This window comes from Pecten maximus, chromosome 6, assembly GCF_902652985.1.
Source record: "Pecten maximus chromosome 6, xPecMax1.1, whole genome shotgun sequence".
NCBI classification, from domain to species: Eukaryota; Metazoa; Mollusca; class Bivalvia; order Pectinida; family Pectinidae; genus Pecten; species Pecten maximus.
Window position 1 is genome coordinate 21,647,685 of NC_047020.1, and position 27,209 is coordinate 21,674,893.

Here is a 27,209-nt window from a genome sequence, read left to right on the forward strand (position 1 = left end):
CACATCAAAATGTATTTTGTGGTTTCTATACTTGTGCGGAGCCAATTACTTTATTCACATTTGAAACATTTTTTGGAAATAATCTTGATTAATGTTCCTGTTAATTTATGCCAAAGCTAAACAGGATTTCAATAACTTACCTATGACGTCATAGTGTCAGACAACATGATAAACTGATGTGACAATTTAATTAACATTGTAATTAATAAGATTTAATGAAACATTTACTTACCTGTGGGCTCCACATACACGTCGCTACCCCTGGGAGAGGTTTGGTTTTACTCCGCCATTTCTTGGGTAGAATCGCGTGCGTTTGGGAATGCGATTTGTTCTTGCTCATAGCTAAGGAAAGAGAGGAAGAAGCAAAAGGGTAACTAAGAAATCCAAAATCGTCACCATCATCATCGTCACTATAGCAACAAGAGTATTCTCCCAGATCATCATCATTACGATGATTGTATTCCCTGAGGTCCCCCACAGATTTACTCCGTGCTCTCCCCATCGTCAACCCGGAATCTTCATCTTTTACAAGCTTTGACCCTCCTCTTGGCGTCAAAGCTGCACCAATATTTTCCGCGATTCTCTTTAAGCTGTTTCGAGCTTTCTGTTTCTCTTTTAATTGGATCCCAACCATCCGGTCACGTTCTGCTGCTATATGGTTGTTTATAATCCGGATATTTTCTGAACGTCCGGACCCGTTAAGTTGATTTCTCCGAAAATTGAGGTTGTGCTTGGAAGGGGATGTTGAAGGACTCTGTGACACTCTCGACGGGAACACATAACTGTTGTCCAAAGTTACATACTCCGGTTCTTCTTCACTTTCCAGGTACCTGGACGAGTTGAGACTCCCGGAGTCGTTTAATCCTGACTGTGAGTGATAATGACCCGAGGAATAAGAGTTACTTAAACTTGGTGAGTTCCTGGAAATATCCGGAATCGGAACATTTCCATGATAATTTTCCTGGTATGAAATACTCCTAGGTAATTCTTTTCGAATTCCATTCGTAAGAGGTGATCGGCTCAATGTTGAACAATTCCTGGAGATATCTAACATGGGATGTTTCCGACCATTCTCAGATGGGTCGGAAATACTCCTGGGTATATTCCGTTTTTGAGTTTCCCCAACAGATACATACCCGTTTGGAACTCCACCGTTTGGTAGAGGTGATACCTGAAACACGAGTCCGTTCCAGGAGCGATTCATCTTAGCAACAGGGAAAACGACTGGATTAACCTCGAATCCATTGGGAGAGCTGCATGTTGTAAATGCTGATGGCGTATGCGCTTCCGAAGAACTTGACCGCTGTCCGTGTACGGTCATTATAGAACTATACCGGACATCAAGTCACGGAAAACTCTAAATAATCCGTCTCCTTGTAGTTAGATAATCCTGTACCAAATTCCGTAGTTTTGAGTGGACACAGAACACACACGTTTTGTACGGGATGTCCCTCTCCCGGCCCGTCCTAGTACTAACACACAAATCGAGTATTTCGACCACGAGTAGAGAAGCACAGTTTTCTTCTCTGCATGACTGTGTTTTCCAGGTCACGACACACGAAACGTAAACATACAGATATATAGGTATAGGTGATAAGTGTATCTATCTGATATACACAGGTATACACGGCACATCCACAGGTAAGAATGATATCCAGGTGAAAAAAATTCAATAAATTCTATTTATTGATAACAATAAATTGTATATTCCTGGGAAAATGCAATGTTGTGTTTAAATCCCTTTCGCGGAGTGACAAAGTTGTCTACAAACTTGTATGGAGAAAACTTTCTAACACATTAAAGCGACTGTCACCCACTATCGCCACTACAGTGACTCTACGCGAGGGGGCGTGGTCTCAACATAGACCCTGCGAAACGACGTTTTCATTGGTCTCCACTGGACCGTGAACGCCATAAACTGGAGTAATGAAGTGTATTCGTTACAATGAGGCCCACAGAGGGGTTGCCATATTACCTGTGAGTGAAATCTGCCTAGCAATCAGTGTCAGGTAAGTATGCTGTTACCTGTGCGTTGTAAGTAAACCATTACTTACATTACATTCTGAGTAATCTGTCCATATTCACTCAACTCGCCGACACACAACGGTACACGATATCTATTGTTTAGTGGTACACGTTTCCGGTTTGATAACATACTAGACTTGTAGAAGTTCCGAAATATATTGATATACATAATGCTTTTATCGGCGATAACACGTCTTTGAGTTTATTCATTAATGTTCAGGCTTTTTTTTTTATCGAATTTATTCGTCAAAGGTTTAAAGTAAAGAAAGGGGCATTATGAAACACTGTGTAAAGTAAAATGGTCTCTTATTTGACAACAGAAAATGGGACAGAGCAGAACAAGACGAGAACATCGATTTTATTCCTGGACTAAAGTTTACCTACTTTCCGTGTTACCTCTTGTCCATTCAACAAAATACTGACTGAAGCGCGTTTCTGATTTTTGATAAATGTTGGGAATAAACATCTACTACAGTGTGTTATTTCAGGGAGTATCTGCAGCATCGGAGTCTCTGCCTTACAATTCAATTATAAAATGGATTTCATTGATAAACACGCAGGCTTGTTAATATTTATAAAACATGTTTTGAAATAGACAAGACAAATGACCTTTCATTCGTACTAGTAAGTAAACATTAATTTTATATCCATTTTCAACATAGTTTTATATTACACTTATTACATTATTTCATTAAAGTTTCATGATTAAAATTACGTCATAAACCACACATATACCTTTTATATTAAACTACTTATCGCCGGGACATTTAACACTAATAACCAGACTTTTTATCCTGTCACATAAAACGTGTAATATCCCCTGAGGGACCTCTAACACTAATTAGGTATTTATAAGCATGGTAAGTACGGGGCCTGGTATTTTTGTGAGTTGGGGGATTATAAACTATAACTCAAATACCTTCCTAATGATATTAAAAGTTGTTTTTGCGGTGCTTGATGGATAAATAACATAAATTCTACCCATTGTTGTTTCCGAAGACAACAATAGAATGCGCATACCTGGCTAATTGTATTCAAAACAATTCTAGAAGAAAAAAATTTTTTTTTATACTCCTGTTTTTAAGTCAAGTTTGAAAACAATTAAATTTCGTCTTTTTCTTTGTTAAGCTGTAGGGGCAAGGGTGTATCAATGCCGCCGGGCTAATAATACCAGTCATAAAACACAAGTAAATCGGGTCCGAACAGAGCTAGCCCTCGGGTGGACAGCGGCCAAATACCGGTACCTTGGACATTATTATCGATATGTAAACAAGAGTTTGACCATTGTAAACAACACTAGACCGTTAAAATCACACCCAACGCATCACTACCACGTGGTAACTGTCATAACGTGAATGAGTATACCCCAGAATAGATCGGGGATGTATATAAGACTAACATGTTCTTCTTCTCTTAAATAGACATATAATATATATAAGATATTAATTGTCAGAAATATAGATAATGTAAGTCGTTAGTATATCATTAGGTTACGAATATATATCCTATCAGATATAGTAGCTTACATGTCTGAGTTTATCATGATACTGTGCCTGGTTTTAAAAGGTCTGTGATTTAATCAGAGACTTTTATATTACTATGATCTAAGGAATTTCCGAGACGAAAATATTGCTATATCACGAACGTAGTCGTCACTGACAGGAAGTCACTCCCTACCCGTGTCGCGGTTTGTATTTCTCGGGAAGCTGAGAAACGGACCGGTCAATGACACTTTAATCTTATTGCTCTGAATTGCACGTGACAGATCCCCCGCGTGTCGTTCAGTGAGATAGTCACCAACTACTACAAAGAGACCCCGCCTTAAAATGACCACAGCTGCTCACATAGCAACAAACCCAGCAAAACACATATCAAAACACATATCAAAACACATATCAAAACCAAACCAGAACAGTGGTCTATGATATCAGTAGAGACGGATAGAGAGTCATCGTGTATTGTTAAACACTAGATAGATAGTTCATTGTGACGTGGACTTACACAATCTTAACCCTCCTGTTGGTAACTACTTCAGAGGAATCCGGAAAACAAAAACACAAATGACGCTTGGACGTTATCATACGGTTACGCAGAAAACAATGTAACTGGGTTTCGGACGCATAGCTAGAGAATTATCAACCTGTAGATATACTGGAAGTATGGAGATGGATGTCCTCAGCTTACGACAAATAGAGATGAAATTGAACTAGATGTTTAATTGAATCGTTATCACACGGAACTAATTGGGATGATAAAACTTTCATAAACATTAACTTTGTGTACATTGAGTCTGTGCTGCCATTGCCCAATAAACCGATAGTAGTCCGAGTACCGTGCCTATAATATTGAGATCTCTTGCCGCGCTTAACGTAGCTAATTAGTAACAATTAATTCCGATTATTTTAAGAAATCTTACAAATATATCTATATTACATTGGATCGGGAAAGAACTAAGCTCAAGTGGTACGGCCTGTTCAGATTTTGGAATGGTGAAATTTCAATACATATATACAGTACATTGTATATGGTTTCAAAACAAAGAGAAGGAGAAATATTTGGTTTAAATATTGAAAATATTTTCAAACTTGTAAGTAACATAAACAGTTTTACTATGGTCAATGATTTCCTGTACGTCATTGCCCTATTGAAGCTTGTAATTGTTTACCGATTAACTCAGTGGAGAGGTTATTTCTGGGACCGAAAATAAAGCTCTCCTATACGTAATCTTAGTTGTACGGAGCCATAAACATCACACACCCACGTATACACTCTTATGATGTTTATGACTACAAGGGGAGATAATTCTAGTGTGTTTGTGTCCATTCTTGCGTAAGGTGTACTAAAATTAGCGCACCTGTTGCGATTACACGATAACGTCCTAATTCACCTTGACCACTACAGATGGACACCGGTCTGATCAGATCTATACCCCAAGGGCTATCTCACAACTCATCATTTACAACACGTTACACATCTCACTGGTGGTATCCTACAGGGATGGCCTATACTTATAACGCTCTTACAGTGCTTTCTTAACGGTGTTTAAAGAAGTAATGCTACATGTACACAAAAACTGTAACACATAACTCGCAGTTATCCCTCCTAAGAACCCTAAACCCATCGAGGACTTATTGTTATTTAACATATGGAATTATCGTTGCATCAAATTATGCATTAATACTAATAATTGTCGATGGTTTGAAAGCGATATAACAATTCTTGGCTTGGCAGTTTTCGTTGGAATTTAGATAATACTAATTAATGGCCGAAGGGGAGATAACTCTAATCACAGGGTTCTAGAGGAGTTTACTAGAATCCAATGTTTCTATGTGACTGACCTACAATCACAGGTATTATGTCTTCATTAACATAACCTTAAACATATAGATACAGTTAATTAAGGTAACCATTTCACATTTTACAACGACAGACGAAATCATGATGATATACCTTAGCTTTGTCTCCCCCACACGTATATAAGTTTATTCATTTCTTCTTGTAGGTATTCTACCTTTGAGAATCTGAGCATGCGCACTCTGCCGTTCTGTGCATATTTATGATAATCCAGTGTTGCAAGTCCCTTACACGAAAGGAGGTTATATATACACAAAAGGAACATTTATTGGAGACGTTCAGCATTTTCAACATTACTGATAGTTGTCTGATTGCTCTACACTGCCTGCTCAAGCCGGGCACTGACTAGACTACCGCAAACTGTACGCCCCTGTGGGTGGCTGGGTGCGCGAGCGGTACCATGCACGTACATGAGCGCGTGGTGTAGTTACATCTCACACTTGTCTTCACCTCCAGACAGTGGTGACATTTGACCTTATGCCGTGTTCGTTGGCATTTCAACACACGATGCACGTGCACAGACTTATGTAAGTCAGAGACGTAATACAACCAACGTCTCGGTGCGAGTAAGTATGCTTCTAATGCAGATTGTTGTGAAATGACCTTGACATTTTAAAGTGACATTGACCTTTCTTGTTATATTGGCATTATAAACTGACATTGGGAACTAATTAGAAAATTTGAACTTATAACATAATTAAACTTAACAGTTTGATATTCCTTTGAAGAGATTTAAACAGGCGCCACAATGACAAATTTAAAACAGGGATATCTTTAACAATTTCCAATTACATACTATCGAGATAACAGGACACTTGCATTTTTCTGAAATGTAAAATTATAGACGTGATAATGGATACAACGGATTGATAGAACTTCTCGTCAGTCAGGTTTAGAATCTGTTAAAAGGCTCCCGCTGAAACTGTCCCCTTTTTAGCTCGGATACTGTTTGAGACACATATACAACATTGCCTCTAGTTCACAATGCTGATCCTATAACTGGGTTATCACTAAATGGGCGTAAAAATCATGTCATTAACGGATGGAATTGAGAAATTGTTTGTGCTAACTTTAATATTATACTAATGTATGGCTACTACTGAATACACACATCAAGTACATATATTTTAACATACTTTTAAAAGTTATACCACACCTGATCTGATATCACTGAGTCCTCCACATAGAGTCTTTAACCACTATCCTGTATACAGTATGTTGTTTCATTAAGGGTGTATATCACTACCCTATCTAGTACCGCCATTTTCATTTCTGGTATATGTGTCAAGAGTTATCTCCCTTATTTAGAAAAAGAAAGAAACATTAATTGTCCTTCTGGTGAACACGTGATAGTTTCAAATATATTATCATCAAGGAACCATGACCGAATTGCCATTTATGAAAAAGATATATTAATTCATAAGTTTATTAAAGCGGAGTTCTTCAGGACCAATACTATGTTGTATATATATCGACTTCTATACGTGCACATCTAAACTATCCCCTATCAATCTATGCTAATCTTAAACAAATTCCACAAATACTTTGATCATATGATAAGCACAATGTATTTTCCGAACAAACATTTCACACTCCAAATACCGCATTGGGTTGTACTTCCGAAGTAGAATTAATAGTATGAATCATTCAAAAATCAACCTCGAGCATGCGTTTCTCAAAACTGTTTCTTCTAATGAAATTCATTCACTCTCACGTCATAGGGAATGGGAACAAGACATTATTTTTCTTCTTACAAAAGCTTCTGTTCCAAGGGAGGCCAATGTATGGCCACTACTAAATACTATTTTGAATCATTTCTGTTGAAAACAAGAACACGACAATAATCAGGATAAACTGTACTGTTGATGACAGACTATCTTATCGGCCATACTTTTGTCCACTCAGTTAGTAACAGGATGCGGTCCTATGAGAACGGATTGTGTCCGCTCTGGACAGATTATAGCTTTTTAAAGAGATTAGCAAAACAATTGACAGGTATTTTCTATTTCAAGGTAGCATGATAAATAGGTAATCGACCCTTGACGAAAAACTTAAATTAAGAAGGGTTTAGGAAATGAAGCTTGTGGTTGTGATATCTCTATTACTACCCCAGTTCTCACTTTGAGATCATGTAATTATTACTGACTGACATAGACTTACATGGCGAATATCTGCGCTGAAACAGAAGACGGATACCTCCGAAACACGTGGTCCTGTTTCCTAGTACTTTTTAATAGTGTGTTAGCTCTGAGCACAGTCTGGGTCGTGAAGTGTTTACGTGGTCACTACTAGGACCGCTTAGCCGTACTCATGTCCGACCCAGGGGGCTGTGCGGTCATGTTGATGTACCGGGTGGATATGGGATAAGATGATGGGGGAGATGCAGGCCCTGGCGGAACCGACCATCGGCCCCGTCACGTGTTATAATAACATCCCTAGAAATCAGAGGATTTGTACTGTCTGTGATAAAAATGACGTAGAGGATAAAGTGCATTTTGTACTTCTCTGTCCGGCATATTCCGAATTAAGGGCGACATACATCAAAAAGTATTTTTATTGTCGACAAAGTGTGTATAAGTATATTGAATTATTCTCGAGTAAAAGTGTTAAAATTTTGAATATGTTGGGTAAGTATTTGTTTCGTGCTACAGCGAAAAGAAAAGCCCTGCTTGCAAGTAATTAAATTGATCTTAGTTTGTTGCTATTATTGATTCATCATTTTTCATCAGTGTCACTGTTGCTTCTGTAGCTTTTTATATAGTATGACGTCATCCGTTATGACGTATCGTTACTATTTATGACGTCACGGTTTTGTCATATTAATTCAATAAGTTGAAACTGGTGAGTTTACAGTGTATATTGATAACACAATGTAGTTACAACATGTCTTGTACATCTCATTACAGTAGTATTGATGGTAATATTGTCCTCCGCCATCTTATGCTTGTCTATGTCATGATAATTATGAAAATGTTTGTACTGTTCCCTATATGCTTGTTTTGCATTTGGATGAAATAAAAACTACAAAAAACTACGCAGCCCTCGGCAGTGACAATAGGAGACGTCTAAACTTCCAACCAACCGACCAACAAAATGAAGAGAGTCTATAGGGTAATCTCTAAACAAAATACAAGAAAATGATCAATAAATACACAGGTAGATCTCAGGTAAATACAAATGAAAAAGGCAGCTTATATGAAACAGTATATATGTATTTTTTTCAGCAGTACATACGTTTTCCCGGGGACACTCGCCTCGGACCCGCCAATCACACAGTAAGCACATGTGTACCTAACATTGGGGGTCTGTTTTTAATTGAGTGTATATTTTTATCTAGCTAGTTTGATGGCTCTTTGTCAGCGAGTTTTGTGAAGATAATTTCTCAGACGATTCCCATATAAAGCAGAATGCGTGTGTCCAGTGATCTCGGGCATATGCTTGATTTAAATACACGAATACCCGGAATACCGTCATTAGGACCTTCAGTTAAATTAGCCGTGTGTGAGGTATCGTTAAAGCTATGTAATGTGTTGTTCCGCAAGGTCACAGGATTGTCCCGATAACTTGGTGATCTGTACACACGCAATTTGACTTTGTACCCCAGGGGGTCCAATTCTGTAAATACGACAGTTTAAAAAGTGAACGCACTCAAAAACACTTTGTCGTACAATGGGAAGAAGAGCCCGACAATGGACAGACGATCTAACGGCTTTGTTCAACTGTCTAAATCGTCAGTATGTCAATGTACCAACCGTAATTAGGGACATTGTGAAATACTACAAGTCATTAACACATCACTTATGTACAGGTAAGAACTAAAATTACTGAGAATATTGACGGTAGGATCAGACGAAGCGGAATAGGGCTGGGAAAAAAGAGCATATTCATTTTTAAATTTGTTATAATAGGTTCAAAGTTTTCGTGATTTATTTTGATTGATATCGTATTTGAAGAACTTAAAATGTCATTATCTATAGAAAACCGTATGGAGAGGATAAAGCTTTGTAATCTTTACACAGTCTTTGTATTTCTGGAATCGAATTTTTGACAACGTAAGCTGGGAGTCGAGTGCTATAAATCTCATGAAATGAAATCATATTCAATATCTTCTTTATCAAATCACAGTAAGATTTTTTTTTCTCACGACCGTTAGTTTTCAATTTTGCTGTTTGATTTATTGTCAATGCATTCAAAGTGACGTCATTGAAGGACTTACATTGCTAATTTTATAAATCAAGGCGGCATAAAATCCAGTTGAACTTTGAACATAGTCGATACTAATTCTTTTTAAATGTGAGACATTTATAGAGACAAAACAGCGACCATAATCACCTAAGAATAATGCCTTATATATCTAACCCAAAGCATGCAAAATAATACAAAATGTTATAAATACTTTACAAAAATAATCGGAACTAAGTTTTAAGAAATTACAAAATTCTTATTATTTTATATTTTGTATCAGGAAAAGTAAAGAAAACAAAATAAGTATTTACTTGAAGAAAAGTAAGCTGTACATACACAATTTACAGTTGGGAATATGACATCTGTTTCGGTTATTACCAACACACTGACTGGGTTAATAAACCCGGTTACCTCCCTCGGTGTTATTACATGTTTGACTGAAATGTCTATCATCGTAAATCTTGTTGTGATGTACAGGGTTTTGAATTCGTCCACACCGTTATATGAATACGTTTTGGTAACATCTCTTCCAGCGTCAAATATTCCTAGTATTTGACGATTTTCTATTTTTACATAAGTAGTTAACCGAGTAATGAAACAGAACGTCCCTGATTGATTGACACTGCTATACTATGTAACACGTGCTTTTCATGTCTTCGCTATTAATCATCATAGTTGACTAGTGTTTCTGGTGTCGGATTGAGATACTTCGTTAAGCACATTGTATTTTTCATCGTTTTATAATGAGTCGGTTCCTCCATTTCTGGAAGTAAACACAACATATACTATCAGACCGATCATCACCTAGTCTTCACCGATTTTCGCTAAGGAGAAAACGACCAAAAAACAAAACCGAACTTACAATTTCTCATCATAAACCTTATCTGCCAACGTCTATCTCCAAAAACATCTAATTTCTGAACTAGCAGACGAAAACTGGGGCAGTGGACCAATCCACTGAGGGAGTACACAAACTGCAGGTACGCGATGTATATCGTCTCAAAGGAATTCGGGAATTGAGGTTAGCGAGTAACAGAGGAGTCTAAGGACCCCTAGATGGCGTTAGGCCAGAACTATCTATGCTGTCGGTATATAATTCTGCGAAACATCGACTTTATAGATCTGCAATTATACTCAACTCGACGCAGGAGAACGATTGTGTTGTAACAATAGAAAACCGTACCAAAATACACCCGTTAGTATATCGCGGGGACAGAGGGGGTCGTGGTGTTCGTCCTTTCGTTTCGGTATTTCCATCAATTCTAAGTGCATGTATTTATTTCTCACTTTATTTTATCACGGTATGTGATTTTCCCTGGAATGATGCATTTAAATCCTAAACAAAATAATTGAATATTTCGTATCAACTTATTCTCTATCAAAATAGATAGAACATATTTTCTATCAAAATTAATGGCACTTCATTTACGTGATTGAAAAGTCTTCATCGTTTGGTGTTCATTTACATTAAATGTTACAGCTTTGTGATATTCTGGGACCCTTCTCCTCGACCCCTAAACCTCAATCAGACTATAGGACACCCTCCCTTTATGACTCACGTCCTTATTTTGTTTGAGAATTAGACCGAAGTCGTAATGAAAGCAAAGCGTTATACCTTTACTAAACCATTACACTCTTGACAAATATGATTTTATTATATCACATACTGTTAAATAGAACTACATAGCTGATTTTGAGTCATTTTGAATATTAATTCAGGCAATGAAAATCTTGCCAAGACATCATAAAAGCTGACGCGATGGGGACAGGCACGAAGAGAGGTAACTCTCATTCCTGTCTATCGCTGTCACCACGCGCGGGAGATGAAAATAAAAATATGTGTTTGTTTGTTTTGTACTACAACACAACATTTTCATATCCTGTGTTTCTATGATTACATTTGGGGACACTTCTTTCTAAAATGTCGCCGCGTGATAATGTATTGTACGTAATTCGCGTTTACGGAGACATTCGTCACATTCTAGACGCGGACTTTCCTGTGGTAAGTTTGGACGTTGTAGGGTGATAGGTGTAAATGCCACCAAGCCAAATACACCCAGACTGCAACAAACTCCTAACATACAACACTGTGTGGTTTTACCAATATTTAGATTTACAAAACAATATCTAACGAAAATCAAAGCATGTTTGAGCAACCAGGTGATTCCATTCCAGTAACTATGACAACCGAAGTTTGTATGTCACCACCCATACAGAAGTTTGTATGTCACCACCCATACAGAAGTTTGTATGTCACCACCCATACAGAGGAAATAATGCATATTTCCACGGACAAGATTATTTCCCAGACAAAGACCTCCATTGCAACGATCTCATGAAAACGGGGTATACAGATCATTATATATACCAACATCTCAACACAGATTTCAGTGGGTAAATACATTATCACATGTATCAATTTTTAATGAAATCGACCCAGAAATTTAGCCGGGATTATCACCTTAAGGATCTCTGAGAGCTGCGATAGCTCAGTCGGTAGAGCATAGGATCATTATAACTGTCGTTAATGAAACGAGATACGTGGCTCGATCCTTACCTATTACCCTATTGTTTCTTACGGAGGTAGCCACTAGCTACTACAAGGATATATCGGCTCATTGAGCTCAGCTGTTCTTTGAGACGATAAACCAGACGAACTCATGGATTTATAGCTCACATATAAATGTCTCTGTTCGAACTCTTACCCTTATGTCTATAGAAAACTAATATTAGGATATCATTTTATCAAATGGAAACGAGTTTGTGATTTTGTTTATCACCCAGAGGCCATTTCGAATATTGTGAACATTAAACGCCCTCACCAAACTCTCGCCTGGTTCTATCGCGTACTTGTATCTCTCACCTTCGTCTACATTGAGATAGTGTGTATTTGAGGCCGCCAATAACCCCCAATCTCTACCATGTATCTCTAGCCTCTGTATCCTGCCCAATCAGTTCTTGTTTTATTGTCTGCACTCTCGATACACTTGAAAGTATATTCCTGGTATCCTAGATAATCATTTCTTCAACTGGGTCTAAGGCGGATACAAAGAACAAAGCGGCTCTAATGAAGCGGCCCAACGTTAGTCCGTACGCCACCAAGAGCCTAATGCTTTCTCCAGTACACAATCGGCACATTATTCCGGGGTACAGAGTCTGGTTTGGTGACGTCAGCCAATTTGTCTGTTCCAGTTTTTACGTTTATTTATGGAACATAGAATCGGCAAAGTATTTTTGGTAAAGAAACTATTGTTTAGAGGAACGGATTAGTGAGGGGAAAATGGTGACGGTATGCGGGAATGTTTACATTCGGAAGTCAGAAACAGGTGTTAGTCATTAACAGACATAGCTTCCGAGGTCATCCAAATGTATTTAAACCATGGTCATTTCTCTAGGGTATGCAGGAAGCCACTAAATGGTCAGACATACATCTAAGAACCAGACTTATATCAAAATGATACCAGATATACAGGTTAAAGAACCGACTTACCAACTGTCATCAGTCATACAGGTTAAAGAGTCGCCTTAAATACAATTGACATCAGTCATACAGGTTAAAGAGTCGCCTTACATACAACTGACATCAGTCATACAGGTTAAAGAGTCGCCTTACATACAACTGACATCAGTCATACAGGTTAAAGAGTCGCCTTACATACAACTGACATCAGTCATACATGTTAAAGAGTCGATTTACATACAACTGACATCAGTCATACAGGTTAAAGAGTCGCCTTACATACAACTGAGTCAGTCAAACAGGTTAAAGAGTCGCCTTAAATACAACTGACATCAGTCATACATGTTAAAAAGTCGCCTTAAATACAACTGACATCAGTCATACAGGTTAAAGAGTCGCCTTACATACAACTGACATCAGTCATACAGGTTAAAGAGTCGCCTTACATACAACTGACATCAGTCATATAGGTTAAAGAGTCGCCTTACATACAACTGACATCAGTCATACATGTTAAAGATTCGCCTTACATGCAACTGACATCAGTCATATATGTTAAAGAGCCGCATTAAATACAACTGACATCAGTAATACATGTTAAAGAGTCGCCTTACATACAACTGACATCAGTCATACAGGTTAAAGAGTCGCCTTACATACAACTGACATCAGTCATACAGGTTAAAGAGTCGCCTTACATACAACTGACATCAGTCATACAGGTTAAAGAGTCGCCTTACATACAACTGACCCACATAGGAGTTACGGTAGTTCCATGTGGACCAGAATGTGATATTATAGTACCAACAAGGACAAAAACTACACGTGAGGGTGTTGTATCAAAATTAACATGACAAAGACATGGGGATATCGCAGTACCATGACAGACAAAACCAGGAAGTATGGAGTTGGTAGTTATATAGATATAAAGAAAGTTCAACTGAGAAATGAATCACACGAATAATGACAAAAACACTTGAGAACTGTACAGAGCATGAATCCACTGCGCAAGTTAACTTTTTTTTTTGTAAAGAAACAAATCACTTTCCGTCCTATTTACACACCTAACTAGATTAATTGATAAGTTAATGTTGTTTACAAGTATCTGTGCATAAGATCATTTACGGGCGGCCCTTGTACATACAGGCAAGTCTCGCGGTCCATGTAAAGCTTACAGCTCATCGGGATGATTTTATCCTTATTAAAATGACGTTAGATTGACACATACTTCCTATGTTTAGTTCCGTGTTTTAGTTCTTTAATTAAAAACATACAAGACCATCAGTATCTGAACTATGATGTTGAAGTATTGTTAAAAATCATCGAGAACTCGTTTTTACCACTGCAAATCGCTGTTCATCTAAAGTGCTCTAATAATATACAACACGTATAATTGCACTTTAGACAGTCATTCCAAAAGGGATTCGAATTCCTTGGTGACGCAATGCTCCTTTTGAGAGAGACATAAACAACACATAACTACCTCCTACATAGAGCTTGCTCAACTATCTGTCGGCGCCATCTTGGATCACTAAATCAGACATGTGCGTAACTTGGCCAACATATGTGTCTCAATTAAAATTCCAAAATATTTCTTTTCAAATCTCGTTCCCAATGACGACTCTACGGGTCAAACTAAATGTTTGGCCGGATCAAGTTATATTGCGCGTGTCCTGAAGGATATATAAATAAAACGTCTAGCGCCTTGTGCACGTGAACAGTTATGTACTGACTTCTAGGCCGTGACTCTCTACCTTCGTTACCATAGAAACGCATGTGTTTGTTACATGTATCTTGCTAACTTCCTTGTTGTGGAGGTCATTGGTACGCCGATAGGAATCAAACGCTGAGGAGATGCAGCATTAATATCCCGCGCGCAAAACTCTCCCTAAACGTGGACTGTAAGGTATGCCCTAGAGTCTATATAAATAGTTAGAATTCAATATGTCAGGAGAAATACGACAGGTAATACACGTGCCAAGTGTCGGGGTGGATGAATGGTAACAAGGGGTATACTGACAGCCTGCCATGGGGGACGTTCAAATAATCACGTGATCATCATATCCATTATCTTGACACATGCGAGACGTGCAGAGAATTTCATGTTTATGATTATCATATCTATTGTCTTCTAACATAGCAGACATGCTGGGAATTTCTTGGTCCCTTAACTCAATTCTTAATTTGTAGTTACCAATGAGAATGCGGGTTATTGCACTAAAAAGAAATGCTATTGCCGATGAACAAATCGTCCATGATCCCCCACATCAGGGAGCTGATTATATGTCTACGTCTCTGCGTACCGCCATTGACAGCATCAAACATCATCATTTAAAAAACAAAACAAAAAAAACCATTTAAGCATCTACAATCTCTTTTGAATACACACAACCTTATCAGTTATGTTGGTATAGAATTTATAAAACAGAGGAATGTTGCAACTAACATCATTTCTTCAAATAGGGATTGAAGGGTGTTTTTATGGCGTTTACGGTCGTATGAACGCAATGGGATACAGACATTAACGCGCTATATATAGAATATGTGTGTATTCCATTGCGTTCATACCATCGTAAACGCAATAAAACACTGTTCAATGCATATGTTTTTTAAAAATAAAACAATTCGTTGAAATACCGTGCAAAGAAAAAAGAAAATAAAAGTCGTTATGTGTTGCGACGTTGGTAACTACGGCAGTCGTGGTTGCTAAGATAATAAAGTTCCAGTGAATCTACGTAATGACACCAGTATTGTTTACAAAATTAAAAGAAACAACTCAACATTTTTGTTAAATACATTTTACGTTTTCAATTCATTGATATATCCACAATAAACAATTTCCGTCTTGCATTAACTATGGTTGTCAATCACAGCGGGTATTCACACAGAGTTGGTAGTGACGTGGTCAATTCTTCTATAGGAGCCACTAGCGGATCCGGGGGGGGGGGGGGGGGGGGGGGGGGGGGGGCGTATATCACCACTAGTCCCTGTTATATACAGTATAACACCACTAGTCCCTGTTATATACAGTATTACACCACTAGTACCTGTTATATACAGTATCACACCACTAGTCTCTGTTGTATACAGTATAACACCACTAGTCCCTGTTATATACAGTATAACACCACTAGTCCCTGTTATATACAGTATAACACCACTAGTCCCTGTTATATACAGTATTACACCACTAGTACCTGTTATATACAGTATCACACCACTAGTCTCTGTTGTATACAGTATAACACCACTAGTCCCTGTTATATACAGTATTACACCACTAGTACCTGTTATATACAGTACAACACCACTAGTCTCTGTTATATACAGTATAACACCACTAGTCCCTGTTATATACAGTATAACACCACTAGTCCCGGTTATATACAGTATTACACCACTAGTACCTGTTATATACAGTATAACACCACTAGTCCCTGTTATATACAGTATAACTTCACTAGTCCCTGTTATATACAGTATAACACCACTAGTCCCTGTTATATACAGTATTACACCACTAGTACCTGTTATATACAGTATAACACCACTAGTCCCTGTTAAATACAGTATTACACCACTAGTCCCTGTTATATACAGTATAACACCACTAGTCTCTGTTATATACAGTATAACACCACTAGTCCCTGTTATATACAGTATAACACCACTAGTCTCTGTTGTATACAGTATAACACCATTAGTCCCTGTTATATACAGTATAACACCACTAGTCCCTGTTATATACAGTATAACTTCACTAGTCCCTGTTATATACAGTATAACACCACTAGTCCCTGTTATATACAGTATAACACCACTAGTCCATGTTATATACAGTATAACACCACTAGTCCCTGTTATATACAGTACAACACCACTAGTCTCTGTTATATACAGTATAACACCACTAGTCCATGTTATATACAGTAAAACACCACTAGTCCCTGTTATATACAGTATTACACCACTAGTACCTGTTATATACAGTACAACACCACTAGTCTCTGTTATATACAGTATAACACCACTAGTCCCTGTTATATACAGTATAACACCACTAGTCCATGTTATATACAGTATAACTCCACTAGTCCCTGTTATATACAGTATAACACCACTAGTACCTGTTATATACAGTATAACACCACTAGTCTCTGTTGTATACAGTATAACACCACTAGTCCCTGTTATATACAGTATAACACCACTAGTCCATGTTATATACAGTATAACACCACTAGTCCCTGTTATATACAGTATTACACCACTAGTACCTGTTATATACAGTACAACACCACTAGTCTCTGTTATATACAGTATAACACCACTAGTCCCTGTTATATACAGTATAACACCACTAGTCCCTGTTATATACAGTATTACACCACTAGTACCTGTTATATACAGTTTAACACCACTAGTCTCTGTTGTATACAGTATAACACCACTAGTCCCTGTTATATACAGTATAACACCACTAGTCCCTGTTATATACAGTATAACACCACTAGTCCCTGTTATATACAGTATTACACCACTAGTCCCTGTTAGATACAGTATAACACCACTAGTCTCTGTTGTATACAGTATAACACCACTAGTCCCTGTTATATACAGTATAACACCACTAGTCCCTGTTATATACAGTATAACACCACTAGTCCATGTTATATACAGTATAACACCACTAGTCCCTGTTATATACAGTATTACACCACTAGTACCTGTTATATACAGTACAACACCACTAGTCTCTGTTATATACAGTATAACACCACTAGTCCCTGTTATATACAGTATAACACCACTAGTCCCTGTTATATACAGTATTACACCACTAGTACCTGTTATATACAGTTTAACACCACTAGTCTCTGTTGTATACAGTATAACACCACTAGTCCCTGTTATATACAGTATAACACCACTAGTCCCTGTTATATACAGTATAACACCACTAGTCCCTGTTATATACAGTATTACACCACTAGTCCCTGTTATATACAGTATAACACCACTAGTCTCTGTTGTATACAGTATAACACCACTAGTCCCTGTTATATACAGTATAACACCACTAGTCCCTGTTATATACAGTATAACACCACTAGTCCATGTTATATACAGTATAACACCACTAGTCCCTGTTATATACAATATTACACCACTAGTACCTGTTATATACAGTACAACACCACTAGTCTCTGTTATATACAGTATAACACCACTAGTCCCTGTTATATACAGTATAACACCACTAGTCCCTGTAATATACAGTATTACACCACTAGTACCTGTTATATACAGTATAACACCACTAGTCTCTGTTGTATACAGTATAACACCACTAGTCCCTGTTATATACAGTATAACACCACTAGTCCATGTTATATACAGTATAACACCACTATCCCCTGTTATATACAGTATTACACCACTAGTACCTGTTATATACAGTACAACACCACTAGTCTCTGTTATATACAGTATAACACCACTAGTCCCTGTTATATACAGTAAAATACCACTAGTCCCTGTTATATACAGTATTACATCACTAGTCCCTGTTATATACAGTACAACACCACTAGTCCGTTATATACAGTATAACACCACTAGTCCCTGTTATATACAGTATAACACCACTAGTCCCTGTTATATACAGTATAACACCACTAGTCCCTGTTATATACAGTATAACACCACTAGTCCCTGTTATATACAGTATAACACCACTAGTCCCTGTTATGTACAGTACAACACCACTAGTCCCTGTTATATACAGTATAACACCACTAGTCCATGTTATATACAGTATAACACCACTAGTCTCTGTTATATACAGTACAACACCACTAATCCCTGTTATATACAGTACAACACCACTAGTCCCTGTTATATACAGTACAACACCACTAGTCCCTGTTATATACAGTACAACACCACTAGTCCCTGTTATATACAGTACAACACCACTAGTCCCTGTTATATACAGTATAACACCACTAGTCCCTGTTATATACAGTATAACACCACCAGTCCCTGTTATATACAGTACAACACCACTAGTCCCTGTTATATACAGTATAACACCACTAGTCCCTGTTATATACAGTACAACACCACTAGTACCTGTTATATACAGTATAACACCACTAGTCCTTGTTATCTACAGTATAACACCACTAGTCCCTGTTATAACAGTACAACACCACTAGTCCCTGTTATATACATTATAACACCACTAGTCCCTGTTATATACAGTACAACACCACTAGTCCCTGTTATATACAGTATAACACCACTAGTCCCTGTTATATACAGTATTACACCACTAGTACCTGTTATATACAGTATAACACCACTAGTCCCTGTTATATACAGTATAACACCACTAGTCCCTGTTATATACAGTACAACACCACTAGTACCTGTTATATACAGTATAACACCACTAGTCCTTGTTATCTACAGTATAACACCACTAGTCCCTGTTATAACAGTACAACACCACTAGTCCCTGTTATATACATTATAATACCACTAGTCCCTGTTATATACAGTACAACACCACTAGTCCCTGTTAAACACGGTACAACAAGCTTAGCATGTACAATATGTTAATGCTGTTTAGAAAAATAAGCCTTTTCCCAGGAATAGATTTCGATCTCGCGACGCTCGTAGTTTTAATTCACTTACATAATCCATGTCCTACTAATTACAGTAGAAATATCACGTTTTCGAGTCAACGCACAGGTCTTTTTTCGAGTTTCAATTTCGGATGAGACTGATGAAATACAAGTCTAATAATCATTCATTGACTGTGAGGCAGAAGCTTTGATGATGCGTTCTATGTAGTAAAATATAAAAAATGGATTAATTCTGTTCATCATTGTTATAACGGTTACGAAACTTAAAACATTCTGCAAAATTCGTACAAACAGCATTTTATCAGATTAAAATGGCGATATTCTCGCTCTCTCATGGGTGACGCCATAATGCCTGAAAACGCCGTGGAGTATGACGCCTTGATGAAATAATGACAACGCTTTCACACGTGTGTTCAAATCAACTTGCATTCAAATGTTGAACGTAAATCCGAACGTCGTACCGTTATCAAATTAACGTAAATCAACGTGCATTCTAATACCAATATCGTTCTCTACAAGAACCTGTATCGTTCTTAATTAACGTGCATTCCAACACCCATATCGTTCTAATAATAACGTGCATTCGAACGTCCATACCGTAATAAAATCAACGTACATATGGATGACCAGGCCTCGGTTTCATCAACCTAAGATTACTCCTTAACTTGAAATTATTATTTAAGGAAGTTTCCTTCGATTCTGTATTGCTCTCCTGTGAAAAATATGAAGTATTTACTTAAGTTAAGGAACGGGTCCAGAACGTTCTCGGATTATTAACTTTTAAATTTTAGAAATACTTGAGATAGTTTTCTTTCTTTCGAATTAATTGGTCCACTCAAATATCAAATTAACTAGTGAACTATCCCAATGATTTTTCGAGAATACATAAAGTACCTTCGACTATCCATGGTGTCTCCAAGTTACTTATCATGTGACAATCCGTAACGTACACCTAAATTCGTCATCACGTTTTGGTTTGGATATTCCTATGACAAAATGTATACAAAAATCAGCAGGGTAACGTTAATTGGGATAGTCTGACGTTTTTTGTCAAAACAGAGTGCTTTCATTTTCGTGTCAAATTTTAGCGTGTTCCGATGTTCATAAACAATAATTCTGCCTTTTGAACCGGATATACATATTCGAATTTGGATGTCGATATACCGCCTGTGTTGTTAAACTAACTCAATGAAATATACTTTTTAGTATGACATATTTGTAATTTAAGTAGAACGTTATGGAGGCATGGTATTCGGCATTACATAATAATGTAGTTCGAGAACAATTTCGTGGACATATCATATATAGTATGGCATACATGTATTTGTAGTTTGAGTAGACTGTCATGGGAACATATTTTTAACATCTTTGTAGACTAAGATTGGTTCGGAAAACGAAGAGATGTTTCAGAGTTTTTAGCAAATGAATTATAAGAGTCTTCCCTAACCAAACGCACGTGACCGTTGCTTTGAATAAATTTGCCCTCGTCGTGTGATTTCGACCAATTCTTTAATTTTCTTACAATAAGATGACCCAATTATTGTCATCTCTCAAAACCTGAATTCAAGTGTTATATATATGATGACATATTATTGTCCTTGTCATGCGCATTCAAACAAAATAGTTTGTCGTTATCACGAGTAGTGTGGTATCGTGAAGGCATGTCGGTCCAGATCCTCAATCGTGAATGCCGTGATTGTAGCCGGTATCTCCTCTGTCAGATGTCACGTCACGGCCGCCAGCTGTGCCATTCCAGGGAATACATGCCACCAGACGTCGCTTAGATTCTGTGTTGTTCAGTATGGTGAAGCTTGATGATGTGGGATAAGACTGTTAAATTTGATTTTGTTTTATATGGTGTATTGTTGTTGTTTACAGGAAAACAATCTTTACAGCACGTACACACGTTGTCTTAGCGAGTAAACAATGACTGTTTGTTTGGGGTAAAACTCCTTGAAAGAGAATACTCCGTTGCCATAGTAACGGTACAATAACAAACGGTCAATGCATAAAAAAGTAAATCTAGTTAACAAGCAAAAACTGTAGTGTATATATATATCAAAAGGTCTAGAAAGCTGGAATCCATTCCAAAACGTAACATGCTTTTCCAAAGTTACTATAAATATCCCTGACCCGTACCCTTCACGGTTGGGGTATGGAAATTAGGTTTAGAATTTTAGAAAGCAGATAAGCCGCTCCATTTTAACTAGAGACATTCTACTCTAGTTCAAAAGTATACATATCTAGAATACTCTTTATCGTGAACGGGAAGAAATATGAAAGCACTTGTAACGCATTCCACAGGAGAGGGATATAGGGACGTGCTTTACACAGCCAGCGGCCCTATCATGTGGTATCGCACACGCGAGCTACATCAAACGAGTAGGTACGCTAAACAACAACACTTGTAATGTGTGTGGAGGGGCGCATACTTACTTTCCTCACAGGGCCGGGGTCGCTTCTGTCCCATCGAGGCCAGCTCTGGTATTTTTCATCACACATACATTTGTAGGCAAAGTAAACGAACAAATTCGCTGAGAAAGTCCATGTCTTAGACCCAAATAACACGGCGGTACTAGTAGAACAGGTAGTATCCAATGAAATGCATTCTGCCGCTAAAACTCTGGTGTGCCTAGCGACCATAACAAATGATGTCATACACGTGCTGGTCGCCTGAGGACGCCCGACGTCATCACATGTCCATACAGCCTCCCTTTGATGTCATGCCCAGTGGTCAGTACACCTCGTGCCAACGGGGAGGCACGCGGGCGCTGGCACACGACACACGGGAGGGATGTATGTGTCCCTTCGTAGTTAGCATTTCTCTATGTCCCGGTATCCATGGTGTTTAAAGAATGTGCAAAACTTTCAAGAAAGAAACTTAAAGAACTTCAACTGATGTTGGCGAGTATAACTTGTACAGAACAGTAAAGAGAAGACATATGATGCTCTGTCGAACTTTAACAGATCGCGATAATCCAATAGATCGGCTAAGTCTAACTGTCCGCCATACTGGAAAACAGAAAGTTCGCCTCGGAATGACGTCACCTATTTACTTATATGGAGGTTGCAGTAATTCTACCTGCTGCAGACCCCCGTATAGTCTGTTTCAGGGAAGTATTAACGTTCCTGGTCTACAGGAAGCTGTGCGTGGTTACGCTCGGGTCGCCGTACGCGACTGGTACTAATATCATGGAGTATAGTCTGTTTCAACAGACAGAAGTAATCTGTATGGCTGTTAACAAGATTCGTCTCTTTAAGAATAAACTGAAATTCTTAGAATTATCAATTGCCTTGGTATAGCATGATAAATAGTATTTTCGAAATATCGGTTTACAAAACTGTAGAAAAATGGCTATGACTTTATTATTTAAAAAAAAAATGCGAGAGTAATATAAGTTATATATATTTACTCTGAATATGATTGAAGGCGAGTTATAGATTTATTCTGAACAGAATTTAGGCATATTATAGATTTATTCTGAATATTATTGAAGGCATGGTTTACATTTATTCTGAACAGGATTTAAGGCCAGTTATAGATTTAGTTATTCTGAAAATGATTGAAGACTGAAATGAATAGCGAATTTAACTCCAGTAACTTAACATTGTTATAGGTCAGATTAGAATAGAATGATTACGTTTGAGTAAAGTGGTAGTCATTGTAGCTTAGTTATATGACGAACTATGTACATTGTAGCTGAGTTATAATACGAGCTATATACATTGTAGCTGAGTTATATGACGAGCTATATACATTGTATCTGAGTTATATGACGAGCTATAGACATTGTATCTGAGTTATATCACGAGCTATATACATTGTATCTGAGTTATATTACGAGCTATAGACATTGTATCTGAGTTATGTGACGAGTTATATACATTGTATCTGAGTTATATGACGAGTTATATACATTGTAGCTGAGTTATATGGCGAGCTATATACATTGTATCTGAGGTATATGACGGGCTATATACATTGTATCTGAGGTATATTACGAGCTATAGACATTGTATCTGAGTTATGTGACGAGCTATATACATTGTAGCTGAGTTATATCACGAGCTATATACATTGTATCTGTGTTATATCACGAGCTATAGACATTGTAGCCGAGTTATATGACGAGCTATATACAGTAGCTGAGTTATATGACGAGCTATATACATTGTATCTGAGTTATATGACGAGCTATAGACATTGTAGCTGAGTTATATGGCGAGCTATAGACATTGTAGCTGAGTTATATTACGAGCTATATACATTGTATCTTAGTTATATGACGAGCTATATACATTGTATTTGAGTTATATTACGAGCTATAGACATTGTAGCTGAGTTATATGACGAGCTATATATACATTGTAGCTGAGTTATATGACGAGCTATATACATTGTAGCTGAGTTATGTGGCGAGCTATATACATTGTAGCTGAGTTATATGACGAGCTATATACATTGTAGCTGAATTATGTGGCGAGCTATATACATTGTAGCTGAGTTATATGACGAGCTATATACATTGTATCTGAGTTATATGACGAGCTATATATACATTGTATCTGAGTTATATGACGAGCTATATACATTGTAGCTGAGTTATATGACGAGCTATATACATTGTAGCTGAGTTATATGACGAGCTATATACATTGTATCTGAGTTATATGACGAGCTATATACATTGTAGCTGAGTTATATCACGAGCTATAGACATTGTATCTGAGTTATATGACGAGCTATAGACATTGTATCTGAGTTATATCACGAGCTATATACATTGTATCTGAGTTATATTACGAGCTATAGACATTGTATCTGAGTTATGTGACGAGTTATATACATTGTATCTGAGTTATATGACGAGTTATATACATTGTAGCTGAGTTATATGGCGAGCTATATACATTGTATCTGAGGTATATGACGGGCTATATACATTGTATCTGAGGTATATTACGAGCTATAGACATTGTATCTGAGTTATGTGACGAGCTATATACATTGTAGCTGAGTTATATCACGAGCTATATACATTGTATCTGTGTTATATCACGAGCTATAGACATTGTAGCCGAGTTATATGACGAGCTATATACAGTAGCTGAGTTATATGACGAGCTATATACATTGTATCTGAGTTATATGACGAGCTATAGACATTGTAGCTGAGTTATATGGCGAGCTATAGACATTGTAGCTGAGTTATATTACGAGCTATATACATTGTATCTTAGTTATATGACGAGCTATATACATTGTATTTGAGTTATATTACGAGCTATAGACATTGTAGCTGAGTTATATGACGAGCTATATATACATTGTAGCTGAGTTATATGACGAGCTATATACATTGTAGCTGAGTTATGTGGCGAGCTATATACATTGTAGCTGAGTTATATGACGAGCTATATACATTGTAGCTGAATTATGTGGCGAGCTATATACATTGTAGCTGAGTTATATGACGAGCTATATACATTGTATCTGAGTTATATGACGAGCTATATATACATTGTATCTGAGTTATATGACGAGCTATATACATTGTAGCTGAGTTATATGACGAGCTATATACATTGTAGCTGAGTTATATGACGAGCTATATACATTGTATCTGAGTTATATGACGAGCTATATACATTGTAGCTGAGTTATATCACGAGCTATAGACATTGTAGCCGAGTTATATGACGAGCTATATACATTGTAGCTGGGTTATATGACGAGCTATATACATTGTAGCTGAGTATGGCGAGCTATATACATTGTATCTGAGTTATATCACGAGCTATAGACTTTGTAGCTGAGTTATATGACGAGCTATATATACATTGTAGCTGAGTTATATGACGAACTATAGACATTGTAGATGAGTTATATGACGAGCTATATACATTGTAGCTGAGTTATATGACGAGCTATATACATTGTAGCTGAGTTATGTGACGAGCTATATACATTGTAGCTGAGTTATATGACGAGCTATATACATTGTAGCTGAGTTATATGACGAGCTATATACATTGTAACTGAGTTATATGGCGAGCTATATACATTGTATCTGAGGTATGTGACGAGCTATATACATTGTAACTGAGTTATGTGGCGAGCTATAGACATTGTAGATGAGTTATATGACGAGCTATATACATTGTAGCTGAGTATGGCGAGCTATATACATTGTAGCTGAGTTATATGACGAGCTATATACATTGTATCTGAGTTATATGGCGAGCTATATACATTGTAGCTGAGTTATATGACGAGCTATATACATTGTATCTGAGTTATATGACGAGCTATAGACATTGTATCTGAGTTATGTGACGAGCTATATACATTGTAGCTGAGTATGGCGAGCTATAGACATTGTAGCTGAGTTATATGACGAGCTATATACATTGTAGCTGAGTTATGTGGCGAGCTATAGACATTGTAGATGAGTTATATGACGAGCTATATACATTGTATCTGAGTTATATCACGAGCTATATACATTGTAGTTGAGTTATATGACGAGCTATATACATTGTAGCTGAGTTATGTGGTGAGCTATAGACATTGTATCTGAGTTATATGACGAGCTATATACATAGTATCTGAGTTATATCACGAGCTATAGACATTGTAGCTGAGTATGGCGAGCTATATACATTGTATCTGAGTTATATGACGAGCTATATACATTGTAGCTGAGTTATGTGGCGAGCTATAGACATTGTAAGTGAAATAGGAGGAGTTATTTCTTCGTTTGGGGTTGAATCTGGTCATCCTCACGGACAATCACTTAGGGTCACCTAACCCCTGTTGATTGTCATCAAGGTCACCTCTTCGTTAATATTCATTATCTTGATTGTCCGGAACTGTAGAAAAATCTATTTGTAAACACATCCAGAGATCCAAATTTGTCGTCATCAAAAGAAATACAATGGGAAAAAACTGGAATTGCTCCAACTCTTCACTGAAATTATGGAACTGGTTTGTTATATTTGACAGACTTCATGTTACACAAAGCTGGTGTCTGAGAGAATACCATTGACTTAACACGTGTCCGTTTTTCTATCGTAGCTTTGTTTCTTGTGTGTCTGTCAGTAATATCATGTTATATATTATACTACAACCATGTTATACATATTACATACTATACTTTATTATACCACAACCATGTAATACATATTACATACTATACATGTACTTTATTATACCACAACCTACTTATAAGTAAATGGAGAATGTTATGTTCCAGTTTCAGTATATGGCGTGCTGTTAGAGTAAGTCAAACTACTATGGTACATATTGCTGTGAAATTATATTCATAAACCTATAGTACACAATGCAGAAAAATGCGGACCATTATACAAGTATATGCGTTATAGATTAGCACGTGATTTACACGTGGTATGCAGCAGAATAATATCGACACACGTGGGTGAAAGTGTCCGATATTTACCAAACATTACATAGCAGTTAGACATATTGTAAACGTGGAGGAAATATTTCCATGAAATACTGATTTCAGTAT

The 27,209-nt window shown here is 37.2% G+C and overlaps 1 protein-coding gene across 2 annotated transcripts in view; it reads right to left on the reverse strand.

Annotated features, from left to right (window-relative positions):
- The window catches only part of LOC117329227 (rho GTPase-activating protein 6-like), a 60,257-nt gene extending 37,582 nt beyond the window's left edge, over positions 1-22,675 (reverse strand). The window contains exons 1-2 of one of the 2 annotated variants that reach the window (XM_033887062.1): positions 22,114-22,675; positions 233-342 (exon numbers count right to left, since the gene is read on the reverse strand). In XM_033887062.1, the coding sequence (XP_033742953.1) occupies positions 233-342; positions 22,114-22,147 (144 nt within the window). In that variant the 5' untranslated portion in view covers positions 22,148-22,675. Of the gene's footprint in view, positions 1-232; positions 1,809-22,113 lie in introns of those variants that run through there. The other variant, XM_033887061.1, reaches the window with a different exon arrangement.
- Between the last annotated feature and the right edge of the window lie 4,534 nt (positions 22,676-27,209).